Source organism: Siphateles boraxobius, unplaced genomic scaffold (genome assembly GCF_051911475.1).
Source record: "Siphateles boraxobius isolate OS27281-9 unplaced genomic scaffold, OSU_SipBor_1 12, whole genome shotgun sequence".
Taxonomy (NCBI): Eukaryota; Metazoa; Chordata; class Actinopteri; order Cypriniformes; family Leuciscidae; genus Siphateles; species Siphateles boraxobius.
In genome coordinates, this window is record NW_027508722.1 from 32,975,100 (window position 1) to 32,988,879 (window position 13,780).

Genomic DNA, 13,780 nt, shown 5'->3' on the forward strand with positions numbered 1-13,780 from the left:
AGCACCGTATGACCAATTGTATCAAAGGCTGCGGTTAAATCTAATAAAACTAACACTGCTGAATCACCAGAAACCACTGTCATCAATAAATCATTGAACACTTGTGGAGGAAGCCATAAGTGGAGGGAAAGGGGAACGAGTTCATTGGGACCTGAAGTCTGAGGGGTCCTCGAAGATCCTGAAATTATTATTATTATTTTACAATTGTGCCCTTGCACTACGTCTGCGCTATTTCGTGCACCTATTTTGCATTAATTGATTGGTTGTCTAGGAACATTGCAAAACACTAATTGGCTGTGAGGGAGAGTGGATTCGCCGAAGCGACGCCGCATCTTTGATTCACGGTGCTGCCGTGTTTAAACAAAAATCAGGCAAAAAGAGGAGAGGAAAGTAAACATATAGTGACGGAAACAACTCCTCAACAGTTTTAAGTGAAAAAATATATTGTTTGGGCGGGGGGGGGGGGGGGGGGGTCTATTTATGCCACTGTTCATGTTCTGAAATATATTCGCTACACGGGGTTAGCATTCCCGACATAATGAGAAACAACTAGTTTCTAAGCCAGTGATAAACGCTTTTATCGCACTCTAAACACCAAAGTAACACAAAAAGTTGTGACAAATCTTGGATATTGCCATCATTTTGTCCACATAATGTAGGGTTTAACTTGGCACTCACGCAGAGTCGGCTGGCACACTTTTAGTCAATCAGCGATCAGCAATCAGCAGGCAGACGTGATCATTCATGTGTGATGGGTTTTTTTGTGCGATAACTTGTAGCTTTATGTTCAAATGATTGCTACGCCAAAGTGGCAAAAATATACCGTAAGTTGTATCTAGAGTAAAGAGTGGGAGAGTTACCCAACTCTCAAAACTGGATTACACATGTGTGGTGGGAGATGACTAAAAGACTCTGTAGGACTGCCGGATGACTAAAGAAACGTTATCAGCAAGATCATAGAAAACTGTACATGTCTTGCCTATTACCACCCACTGCTACTTATACCAACGACAAAAAGAAGCACAGTTATAATAGCAAAATATGTGGGAAAGCATTGCTATAGTGTGATATTGTATTGCAGTGGGTAGCACATTAATCTTAATGCCAAACAAAAACTAGTTAGCACATCATTTGTAATTGAAAGGGTTTAATGACAATATTTAATTATGGTCACATTTAAAATAGTAACAAAATAGATATATGAGATGATAAAAACTTATTCCATTAATCGTACCCGGCAGTAAAATGTTACCTGAGGGCTAGAAAGAGAGAGAGAGAATGTAGAGAGTGAGAAACATAGAAAAGAGAAGGCAAAGAAAGAGTAACACAAGAAAGGGACCCAGAGGAAAAGAAGAGCAGATAATAAAAGAGCGAGAGCAACAGTTGCAATATTATTATATCCCTTCCTTGACCATGTGATTGTGACCCATTCAAACTGACCAATCAGATAATTACAGCTTCCCCCACTGTACTAAAGATGTGACAGTTCACAGACCCCCGATGTACACACATTTCTGCCTTGATCACTATCAGCACCTACACAATAAAAGCAAATGTCTTTGTCATTTTCAAGTCTACAGCTCTTTAAAAATATGCCTATTGCTAACTCTTAGATAACAGTTGAATGACTTAATTGAATATGGGATGACTCTTGTCCATCATCATGTGCACACTTTAATTGTTTAATTGTTTACCCTGAGTAAATTATTAGCAGCGTGAAATGTGAAGGAAGACAGGTCAGAGTTGATATGAAAGAAAGCAGAAGCATTGGTGCTGAAATTTCACTTTTATTTCCTGGTAATTCATCTTTGTAGATCTCACTCCATAATGGCTGCAGGACTGACAGAATTTGCTCTTATTTTCTGTAGTTTCTCTTTCACGCTCTCATACTCTTTCTGCCACGCTTCTTTAGACAGAGATGAAGGACTGATCTCCAGAAACCTGTAGGCTTCAATCGACTGAACACTGAAGATTTTGTCGGCTTTCGAGCAGCTGATGCCAAACTTTGTCCAACCCTGTTCAAATGAAATGTAGCATCAGAGGTTTGAACAATAGCAGAACCTTAGAAACATCATTATCATCATCGTTTACCTCTTTAGCTGCATCGATGGACTCCAGGAACTGTTCCTTCAGATCTTCAAGATCACCAATCCAAATCTCCCCAGCGAAGGTCCTATCCTTCAGCATGTCCAGCAGAGAACACACTTTCTCCCAGAACTTCTGAAGCTGGACCAGAATTTGCTGGATTCGGGACAGGCACGTCTGGACTTCATCAAGGTTTGTGACGCTGGGCATCTGACCTGTGATGTCCGTTACAGAAGTAAACAGATGAGCAAAGCCAAAATGCACATGATTTTTAAATATTAACAAGAAAACACGGTGGCGTCTCACCGTTTTCAATTTTTAATTTGGCCATCTTCAGCTGATTGTCCATCAGCTGGTTCTGGATCTCCCACTCTCTCTCTTTCAGACGTCGCTGTGCATCTGTGAGCTCAGATAAACCATTCTGAAGAGTTTTGATCATAGATTCCTGTGAAGTGGTTGTCACCATTTTGCAAATGTAACTTATAATATTTTCCACAAATGGCACCATCATTGAAAATATAGCAACACCTGATCCCATCATGGGCGTCACACCAGGCATCTGTATCGCCTTTTCTTCCGTGGTGCCGGTGATGCTGCTGATAAATTTTTGTATCTCTGTGTTCTTCACCTCAATCTTTTTCTCATTGTCTTCTATCTCTTTACTGATGTTAAGAAGGTTTGCTTCCAGACCATCAATAATCTTCTGAAGTGCCTTCATCTCACTGGTTTGTTGCTGCTGCTTCTTCTCTGTCTCTCTCTTTACAGTGATGATGTCACTGGTTGATGAGGCTACATCTCTGTTATGTTTATCATACCTGGATGTGCATCAAGTATCAGATATTTAGTATGAGTTTATTTAAATCATCAGCTGGTTTTTGTACATTACACAAGTATTTTATTTGGTAATGTTTTCCGATTCATTTTCTTACCTCTTCACAATATCTTTAACATCTATTATGATCGCACTGATCCACTCTTTTGCCTTTTCTAGGAATTTCAGTGCTAATTGTGGTTTGTTTTTTTCCACAGCCACCTTCAGACTGGGCAGCAGCGATTTGACAAGGTTTTCGCTGGTTCCTACACACTGTAAAGAAGGGACATTTCTTTTGAAATGTGTCATGGTCATGGTTTGTATCATGAACCAAAGTCTGGATATAATAAAGCTGTTGAATAATGAACATGGATGAATACCTTCATCAGAAGAGCCTCAGAGGATCCGAACAGCAGTTGTGTATCGAGAGCTCGTTCTCTGATCAGACGCTCCAGCTCAGGGACTTTACCCAGACACAGATAAGACATGTGATAGAGGAGAGCCGTTCGCTCCGCAGACGGAAGAAGCGCCTGGATGAACTCAGGACTGCTTGTGGAGTCACTGGAAACAAGTTCTGAGATACATCCAAACATAGTGAGTCATTTGGTTATTTTTTAGGTTAGCAACACTAAACAAGTTAAAGTTGGTTTTTGGTATTTACTTCAGGAACAATACTGTTACAATTATGCTTTGAGTTGTACAATTAAGTTGGTAATGCATGCAATTAATGATGCATATTTGATATTGTACATTCACAGTAATGTATAGCTTCAGAAATGTTGTCATTTAAAAATATATTACATCAATATAAGTGCCATGAAATAAACCTAAAGTATATGTAAATGTACTTCCTGTGGCTGATGATGCACGTATTGTACTGTAATATGGTATTATTTGTGATGACAGTGATGTAGAAGCCTGTACAAATATTTGTAGGCACTGTAGTGACACTTACAAGTTGTTTACATTATCACAGATGAAATGGATTATATGCAATAATCCTGACTTGGTTCTATGCATCGGTTATTGATTGGATGTTGAGATGTGGGCGTGGCACTCTAGTGTATGCAGATGAGCTGAGCTTGTAGGGGCGGAGTTTAAGAAGAATAAATGATTGGATGAAGTCCTGCATCGCCAGAGAGAAGTCTGATGCTTCACCAGAAAATCCAGTAATGTTTTGAAAAAACTTTATGAATGTCAACATACATTTTTTTTAACAATGGGGGATGCATGGAGGAGGCTCACATTAGAATCTATAACATGCGTTTAGAAAATAAATAGGATAAAAATGTAATTCCTTGCTGACTTTAAGAGTCAAAGGGTGCGAGAAAACAGCAGCTAAACATTTAGAAAATTACAAAAATGATTAACAGTGTAATTTTTACTCCGTCATGCTCGGCACTTGCAATGAAAATATCCACAAAAAATTATTATTTTAAGCAAAATTTCAGTTTGAAATAGAAAATCGTACCTTTGCTATCAGCCATTTTTTGACAGAGTGTATCTGGTGAAGCCTCCAGAAGTAAAGTCTCTAGAGGCACAAAAGAAATACAAATAGTGAAGGCTAATCAACAAGAGATGATGCTTATGGCATCAGACATTAGAAGATGGACAGATCACATGATAAGACTGTTGTATGGGTCACGCCCACTGATCTATATAAATGAATAAATGTATATAGATTAGTGGTCACAGCCATAGACTGTAAAAAGGTCACAACACATGAGTTCTTTGAAGTCCAGTACACACCACAAGCGTTCAGCAGCATTCAAGATAATGATCTTCCACTGACACATTGCCAATGTTGATTCCCGCTCATTTGCAGGGTCTGCTTTACACACACATTTGATTGGGACAAATTCTGGGACACACTCACATTCACACCTAACTTGCATGTATTTGGACTGTGGGGGAAACCAGAGCCCAACAAGTTATGCATAACCTGCAACCACAGTGAAATTTGTTTTAATCAATTAAGAACTCACAAAAACACAATTAAGTCACAGGAAATTAATGAATTAATTCACATTAGCATGACACGGCATGAAACAGAGGTCAAGTGGAAAATGCATTCGAAACCACTCCACTTATATTTTCCCTAAGAGGAATAAAAAAATGCAAAAGCACTTTAGAAAAGTGCAACTTTGTATTTGAGGACCACAATAAATAGCGCACTTGAATAAACTTATTTTTGTTAAGGGTAATCATGGTATGTGTAGTAAAACTGTGATTATATAAATGGTAATCAATCCGCAAAAACAACATGGTTACTACATTTTAACTATAATAAAACCATGGTTAATTTTCATAATGCTAGCTGGTGTAGCCTACTTTGGAGAGCCACTACAAAGTATATTTTAAGTAAATTGTGAATAGAAGTTATAATACACTTACAGTATATGTATTCTGTGTTCTCCTGAAAGACTTCAGCTGTCTCACACTTACAGACAGTAGCTGTATTTATGACTCAAATCAGACATCACGTCATGATGTGGTGAATGACTCGTTACTTAAGAAAGATTAAGAAAAGAACATCGGTTCCTCAAAAGTCAACATCTAAACCTCTGCCCTAGTAAAAAAAAGTATAGTTCAAGTTCAAGTTCCATTTGAACTTGAATCACTTATAACCATTAAAAACAGGATACATTATATGTTAAAAGCCGAGGCAAACAGATAAGTTTTAAGAGCAGCTTTAAACTCAGATAAAGTGGAAGCTATTTTAATTTGAATCGGGAGATTATTCCACAGAGTGGGGCCAGCCACTGCAAAGGCTCTATTTCCCCTATTTTGCAAGCGGGTTCTGGGGATGTGAAGGAGAAGTTTGTTTCCCAATCTGAGTCCTCGCTTTGGAGTGTACGGGTGATGTTAGTCCGTCAGATAAGATGGTGCAAGATTATTCAAAGATTTGTAGACCAGTAGTAGAACTTTATATTCAGTTCTATACTGAACAGGTAACCAATGTAGAGATCTCAGAAGGGGTGTAACATGATCACATTTTTTACATCTCTTCAGGAATCTCGCTGCTGCATTCTGAACGACTTGTAGACGGAACATTTGAGTCTTTGAAGCACTATAATATAGATAGTTGCAGTAATCCATCTGAGATGTAATAAAGGCATGGATAGCAACCTCTAAAGAGGCGTCAGATAGAAAGGGTTTAATTTTAGAAAGAGAGCGAACATAAAATAAAAGCTAGAGCCCACAACAGATATAGTATACTTTATTATATTTCAAATATATTCCCTTTTCAATAGCCCTGTACAATGTAAATATACTAACAAAAAATGTTACCATCTGTACAATCTGTATGCTCAAAATTGTCATTGTAACTGAGGGTATATTTTAAAAATGCATTATTCAATAGCCTATCTTTAAGTTGAACTAGGCTATATTTAAAGGTATTTGAGTAACATTTTTAAGTTAACTTATTCATGCTTGGAATTGACTTCATAACTTGGGCATTTCTTTCAAAAAGTGTTAAAATGTATGACTAATGCATTAAAAGCCCATTAAAAAAATTATGCAGGGTACAATTGTTATTTTGTATGTCAAGAGTAAACACTTTTACGGCTTTAATGAGAAATTTGATGTATACATTTATTTGTCAGCTGGATAATTCACAAAATACTATCATTATTCTGTTGTCAAACCCTGGGCAAAGTGCGGTGCGATATCAGTCACATATGAGAAAATATTGGTATAATTGTCTCTTTTAAATGTCTTGTTTTGTATGTAACTTTATGCTGTTTGTTGTATGTTTGTTTTTTAATGGACCTTGAGTATGGAAATAAAAGTTGAATGTTTGATGTTGTTTGATTTATTTTAATGGCCTTGAAAACAAATGCATTCAACATTGGGAAAATGTCTTCTAAGTAATTCATTAAAATGTAGTTAAATGATAGCACATTTAAAATACTGTATTGTGTGAGAGTATGTAATGCTCAAAGTATATTGTTAAACGTATAGCTAATTAATAATGTATACTGTTATTGAATACAAAGTGTGCATTTTTAATCTGGAATAAGCCAAAGGTACTAAGCATACAGTATTGTAAGGGTGGATTTCTTGCAGGGGTTCAGTTTGCAAGACTGCCGAATGACTAAAGAAACGTTGTCAGAAAGATGGTAGTAAACTGTACATTTCTTGTCTATTCCACCCACTGCTACTCATACTAACAACGGAAATGAGCACTGTTACAATAGCTTAATATATGGGAGAGCGTTGCTATATAGAGTGACAATATTGTATTGCAATAGGTAGCACTTCAAAGTCAATACCAAATCAAAACTAATTAGCACATTATTTGTAATTGAAAAGGTTTAATGACAAAATATGGTTGTGGTTACACTTAAAATAGTTACAAAATAGATGTATGAGATGATAATACTTATATCAATAATTGTACCCAGCATATTTGTAAAATGTTATCTGAGATGGAGAGAGAGAGAGAGAGAGAGAGAGAGAGAGAGAGAGAGAAAAGAGGAGGTAAAGAGAGAGAGAGGGCCTCAAGAAAGAGACCCAGATCATAAAAGAGCAGAGCATTAAAAGAGACAGAGCAACAGTTCCAATGTTCTTTTATCCTTTCCCTGACCATGTGACTAAAAATCAAATGTGAGACATTCAAACTGACCAATCAGATAATTACAACTTCAGCCATTGTTCTAAAGGTGTGACAAGTCATAGACCCCCAAAGTGCACACACGTTGGAAAAAAGTAAAACAAATGTCTTTCAAAGCAAATGTTCATTTCAAATTTCTTTTTTATAATTCCACTTTTTTTATTGTTCAACAGTCAAAACATCAGAGTACATCACCACATTATTCAGTAATCAACTTTGCAATTACACACTCAGACAGCCACTAGTCCCCATCAGTGGAATACAAACAAAACATAGCACATGAAAATTAAACAATTATTTAGCAGTCCTATTTACACCATTTTTATATCCTGCCAAAAATGATTCCCATGTTTTTTTCATTTCTCCCTCATTATGCAGTCTCCCCAACATGCTCTCATATGAAGCAATTTCAATCATCCCATCAACCCAGTCTTTTAGGTCTGGGGTTTTGGGCATTTCCAATTTCCAGCCACTCTTAATCAGGGTAAATTTATTTTTTGCTATGTTGGGTATCACTGATTTATCTCCAAGAAGGCATAATCGTGGTTCCACAGGTAAATTAGACCCCATCCACTCTTCAAGTACTGCTAGAATTTTACACCAGAATGGGTGAACTAAAGAACATTCCCAATTCATATGTAAATAAGTACCCTCTTCTTCATTACATTTCCAGCACAGATTATTTCCAGCTATCCCCATCCTGTAAAGCCTAGATGGTGTATAATAATATCTATGTATTATTTTGTATTGAATGAATTTCCCCCTAGCTTCCCGTATGTTCTTACCCACATTAGATAGTATGTACCGCCAGTCATTATCATTGATATTAATCCCCAAATCCTTCTGCCATATTGTTTTCAGGTTGTTACAGGTAACTGCAGTTACACTGAGCATTGATTTGTAACACATAGAAGCAGTCTGAGCTTCACGTGGCAACTTAAGATAGGAATAAACCGGGTTATTACTTGCATTAAATTTGTTCTTGACACAGTGTCTAATCTGCAAATACTTACAAAAGTTTCCTTGACCTCCAATATTGTATTTTTTCACCAATTCAGAGCATGACATAAAAAGTCCGTTCTCATACAGATCAACAATTACAGTTACCCCTTTAAGCTGCCATTGTTTCCAAAACACCCCCGCTTTACCTATACAAATTTCAGGGGTATTCCACAATGATGCATATGACTGTTCATAATGTGATGTCCTGCACACTTTATGAATTTTGCCCCACATGTCTTGAATGAATTGTCACTGGATTTGAGTCCCATTTAGCTCCAGAGCATTGTGAAAGAATGCTAATGGGGTGAAATGGTGAGGCCAGTTTCTGTTCTATCTTGATCCAGTCCAACTCAGAATCTGTCTCGTCCCAATGTTTAGCCAGTTTGGCCATTTCAAAAGCGATATTATACATCCTCACATCAGGTAGTCCAAGGCCCCCTTTGTCTCTTGGGGAGGTCAACTTGCTCATCTTAATCCTCTATCTTTTTCCTTCCCATAAGAATTCCTTGATAATTTTGTCATATCTTTTAAAGATAGAGTCTGGAATGTTCACAGGTATCATCATGGATATATAATTGAACTGCGGAGCAATAACCATTTTAACAATATTTACTTTACCCCACAAAGAGAGTTTCACCTGTTCCCATTTGTCCACATTATTTTTTTTATCTTTGACAACAGTGGTTCATAATTCAACAACATTATATCCTCCACATTCTGTGTTAATTTAACCCCAAGGTACTTCATACCTTTTGGAATCCATTTAAAGGCAAATTGGGTCACTGTATGGGAATAACGTGATAAGTTCTAGATATTGGCATAGCTTCCGACTTATCCCAATTTATTTTGTATCCTGACACACTTGAAAATAATTGGATAATGCTCATTAAAGGTGCTCTAAGCGATGTCGGGTGACATCACTTCTTGTTTACCTTTAAAGTATTGTCAAACAAAACGAAGGCTAGCTAGACCCTCCCTCCTCCTCATCCGCGCACTAACCCCCCAAACCGCACCCCCAACCCCTTCTTATCGGTTATTGGCTGGAACAGTTTGTTATGTTTCGTGGTGCGGGTAAGCCCAGTTTGTTTTTGTTGCCGTTTGTGGAGCCTGGGGTGTCTGCAGAGACCGTGTTTTTTTACAGTGTGTTCAGGGGACAGGCAGCTAGCAGATAGTGAGGAGATGTTTGTTGTGTGTGACAAAAAACTTGACTCGTCACAGAAACCAGGGACACAAGTCGGCAGCACAACTTTCGAGCAAAATGAGAAAGAAGAGTTTTTTTTCAAAATTGGTGAATTTCAATTTTTTGCAGAATCTGTTAATTGAAATCACGAAGAAGCCTCTCCATGTTTGAGATAGCAGTATTGGTATATTTAAAAGCTTACATTTTGAGGTTGAAATCGGCTTGTTTTCGGAGATTCTAGCATGCAGTAGGGACGTGGCGTGTCATTGTCTGTGTGTATATCCATACTGAATAACCCGGCGCTTTTGCCCCCGCCCTCCAAGTGAACCGCATGGCTACTTATTATGTTGTGCTCTGGCAGGCTCTATCTGATATCAAAATTCAATGAAGATGGATGCTGCAAAGATTGTCGCAGGCGAAATGAACCATGGCAGTTACACCGAAAATGTTTTCGCCGCACTTCGTGGGCTCGGGAAACTGAACCGGAGGTATGGGTGCGGCGCGCGCGCCCTCAGTGCTTGAATACGGCGGCTCGGCTCGCTGACAGCGGTGGCTGGCTGTTTCATATGTGACGTCCCGATTGCTTTGAATGGGGAACGTTTTTTGAACAGGGAACAGAGTTAATGGACTGGCAACAATCTCCATAGAACATGAACTGGCACAGAGAATCGAAATAGAGGATGCAGTTAAGACCTTTGCTGCTATGAAGGCCCGCTGTGTGCGTTTCTGAAATGTAAGTTAAGTTTCATTTGCTCTTTAGTCGTTATTTAAGATGCTGAACCTGCTGATGATATAATGTGTTTGCGGACATTTCATTTGTGTGTGTATACGCACATAAGAAAGTGGTGTAAAGAGATTTGCTACAGTAATTTGAGGAGGTGAAATGTGATTATTTGGAAAATTCCTGTCATGACTGCTTAAAGAAAAATTCCAGCAGGCATTTGCCTCCTGCATAAACTTTAATATTGTTGACATTTTGGGCACACGAGTGTTGCGCACTATTTGCGTTATATGTAGGCCTATGGCTTATTGGTCTTTGTGTGTTGTTGCTGGTTTTGCGTTATATGTATATGGCATATTGGTCTTTGTGTGTTGTTGCTGGTTTTGCGTTGTATGTATATGGCATATTGGTCTTTGTGTGTTGTTGCTGGTTTTGCGTTATATGTATATGGCATATTGGTCTTTGTGTGTTGTTGCTGGTTTTGCGTTGTATGTATATGGCATTATTGGTCTTTGTGTGTTGTTGCTGGTACGTTGCAAATAGAGGGGCAGCACAATTGTTTTTCACCTAGTGCGGCAGAAGTGCACTCATTCGAAGTGCAAAAAAAGCTGTAAAGCACAGGGGGGAGCTTTACAGGGGGTATGGCTTATCTAAATGAGATGTAAATGAGCCCTATTGTCACTCCTAGCAGCAGAGACAGGTGAGAACTGCACAATCTTTAGAGGTCGTTTTCTCATCTTTGAGCTTTTTTAAGTGCCTAGCTTCGAATGGCCACAACTTCTCCAAATATTATCAGATTTCCACATGTTACACATCGTTGGAAAGCTTGGAGATTACACTTTCAGAATCTATGAATAACTCAAAATGCCCCAGAACCGACTTGTGTCCCTAGGTTCCGTGACCGGTCACAAATGTTTTGGCCTAAAAAACGCGTGACATCGCTTTGAGCACCTTTAATGGAGGTAAAGATTTGAGAGGATCACGAGATAACAACAAAAGTGTTGCGTTGCAGCAAGGATGAAGCGGAGAGTGAATCCAATCGCAAGCACTTTAATAATCCAACAAACAGAATATCCAGGGTAAACTCAGAATAAGGCACACGGGACACGGAACAAGGAAACTGGGAACAACACACATCAAACAACAACCGACAGCCAACAACTGAAACACAGGGGTCTAAATACACAGACAAACAAGCTAAACAAGATAACAAGGGGGCGTGGTTAATGAGAAACACCTGGGGAGACTAATAAACATGGACGAGGAACACCTGTGGACACTGAGCAACAACAAACAAAAGACAAGACACATGGCAGGATCACATGACAAACAAGGGATCACGTGATATACAAGACACAACAAAAACCCACACGTAACATAGCCCCCCCCCCTATGGGCGGCTCCCGACGCCCCTTGAAACAAAAACACTAAAGTTTAGGAGGGTGGTGAAGTGGAGGCGGTCTTGGGGGAGGGACGGAGGGCCAGGTTCGTGCAGGGGACCAGGGCAGAGACGACCCCTCGGGCGGCCACGGCGGAGAAGACAGTCCGTCGGGCGGCCAGGGCGGAGAAGACAGTCCGTCGGGCGGCCAGGGGGGAGAAGACAGTCCGTCGGGCGGCCAGGGGGGAGAAGACAGTCCGTCGGGCGGCCAGGGAGGAGACGACCCCTCGGGCGGCCAGGGCGGATACGACCCCTCGGGCGGCCAGGGCGGAGACGACCCCTCGGGCGGCCAGGGCGGAAACGACCTCTAGGGTGGCCAGGGCGGAGACGACCCTCCGGGCGGCCAGGGCGGCGAAGACCCCTCGGGCGGCCAGGGCGGCGAAGACACCTTGGGCAGCCAGGGCGGCGTAGACACCTCGGGCGGCCAGGGCGGCGAAGACACCGGCTCAGGAACAGCAGAGACCGGCTCAGGAACAGCAGAGACCGGCTCAGGAACAGCAGGAACAGCAGACACCGGCTCGGGAACAGCAGACACCGGCTCGGGAACGGACGACACACGCACTGGTTGGGGAACAGACAACACACACACTGGCTCGGGAACAGACAACACACACACTGGCTCGGGAACAGACAACACACACACTGGCTCGGGAACAGACAACACACACACTGGCTCGGGAACAGACAACACACACACTGGCTCGGGAACAGACAACACACACACTGGCTCGGGAACAGACAACACAGACTCTGGCTCGGGAACAGACAACACAGACTCTGGCTCGGGAACAGACAACACAGACTCCGGCTCGGGAACAGACAACACTGGCTCCGGCTCGGGAACAGACAACACTGGCTCCGGCTCGGGAACAAACAACACTGGCTCCGGCTCGGGAACAGACACTGGCTCCGGCTCGGGAACAGACACTGGCTCCGGCTCGGGAACAGACACTGGCTCCGGCTCGGGAACAGACACTGGCTCCGGCTCGGGAACAGACACCAGAACAGAAACAGCCACAAGGACAAACGTAAACACAGAAACAAACTTAGATCGATCAGGTTCAGGCGTGACTTGAACAGTCTCTGGATCGGCAGACGTGACTTGAACAGTCTCTGGATCGGCAGACGTGACTTGAACAGTCTCTGGATCGGCAGACGTGACTTGAACCGTCTCTGGATCGGCAGACGTGACTTGAACAGTCTCTGGATCGGCAGACGTGACTTGAACAGTCTCTGGGCAGACGTGACTTGAACAGTCTCTGGATCGGCAGACGTGACCTGAACCGTCTCTGGATCGGCAGACGTGACTTGAACCGTCTCTGGATCGGCAGACGTGACTTGAACCGTCTCTGGATCGGCAGACGTGACTTGAACAGTCTCTGGATCGGACGGGACCAGCGGCGAGGACTCTGGGCTGACAGGAAGTACAGGAAGGACTTCCAGGCATTGCGGAACGCGGGAAGTCCTCTTCCTCCTCCGTCTCCGAGAGCGAGAGGGTGCGGGGCTGGACGGAACCAGCGATGAGGGCGCTGTGCTGGGCGGGAGAGGTGGTGAGGGCGCTGTGCTGGACGGGACCAGCGGTGAGTGCGCTGTGCTGGACGGGACCAGCGGTGAAGGCTCTGTGCTGGACGGGACCAGCGGTGAAGGCTCTGTGCTGGACGGGACCAGTGGTGAATGCCCTGTGCTGGACGGGACCAGCGGTGAAGGCCCTGTGCTGGACGGGACCAGCGGTGAAAGCTCTGGCTGGACGTGGCTGACGTGAAGCTCTGGCTGGGAGTGGCTGACGTGAAGCTCTGGCTGGACGTGGCTGACGTGAAGCTCTTGCTGGACGTGGCTGACGTGAAGCTCTGGCTGGACGTGGCTGACGTGAAGCTCTGGCTGGACGTGGCTGACGTGAAGCTCTGGCTGGACGTGGCTGACGTGAA

At 42.0% G+C, this 13,780-nt stretch overlaps 1 protein-coding gene across 3 annotated transcripts; it reads right to left on the reverse strand.

Moving 5' to 3' along the window:
- Positions 1 to 1,130: 1,130 nt before the first annotated feature.
- On the reverse strand, positions 1,131 to 5,333 carry LOC143726061 (uncharacterized). Of its 3 annotated transcripts, none has more exons than XM_077219050.1 (8): positions 5,291 to 5,333; positions 4,646 to 4,838; positions 4,368 to 4,427; positions 3,277 to 3,470; positions 3,015 to 3,169; positions 2,392 to 2,900; positions 2,092 to 2,300; positions 1,131 to 2,015 (listed from the first exon to the last, which is right to left on the reverse strand). In XM_077219050.1, exons 2-8 carry the CDS (start codon positions 4,662 to 4,664, stop codon positions 1,818 to 1,820), a joined length of 1,344 nt encoding a protein of 447 aa, XP_077075165.1. In that variant the 5' UTR covers positions 4,665 to 4,838; positions 5,291 to 5,333; the 3' UTR covers positions 1,131 to 1,817. The 3 variants fall into 3 exon arrangements, with proteins under 3 accessions (XP_077075165.1, XP_077075172.1, XP_077075179.1); XM_077219057.1 differs by having other exon boundaries at positions 4,646 to 4,724; positions 5,291 to 5,331; XM_077219064.1 differs by lacking the exon at positions 4,646 to 4,838.
- Positions 5,334 to 13,780: the final 8,447 nt, after the last annotated feature.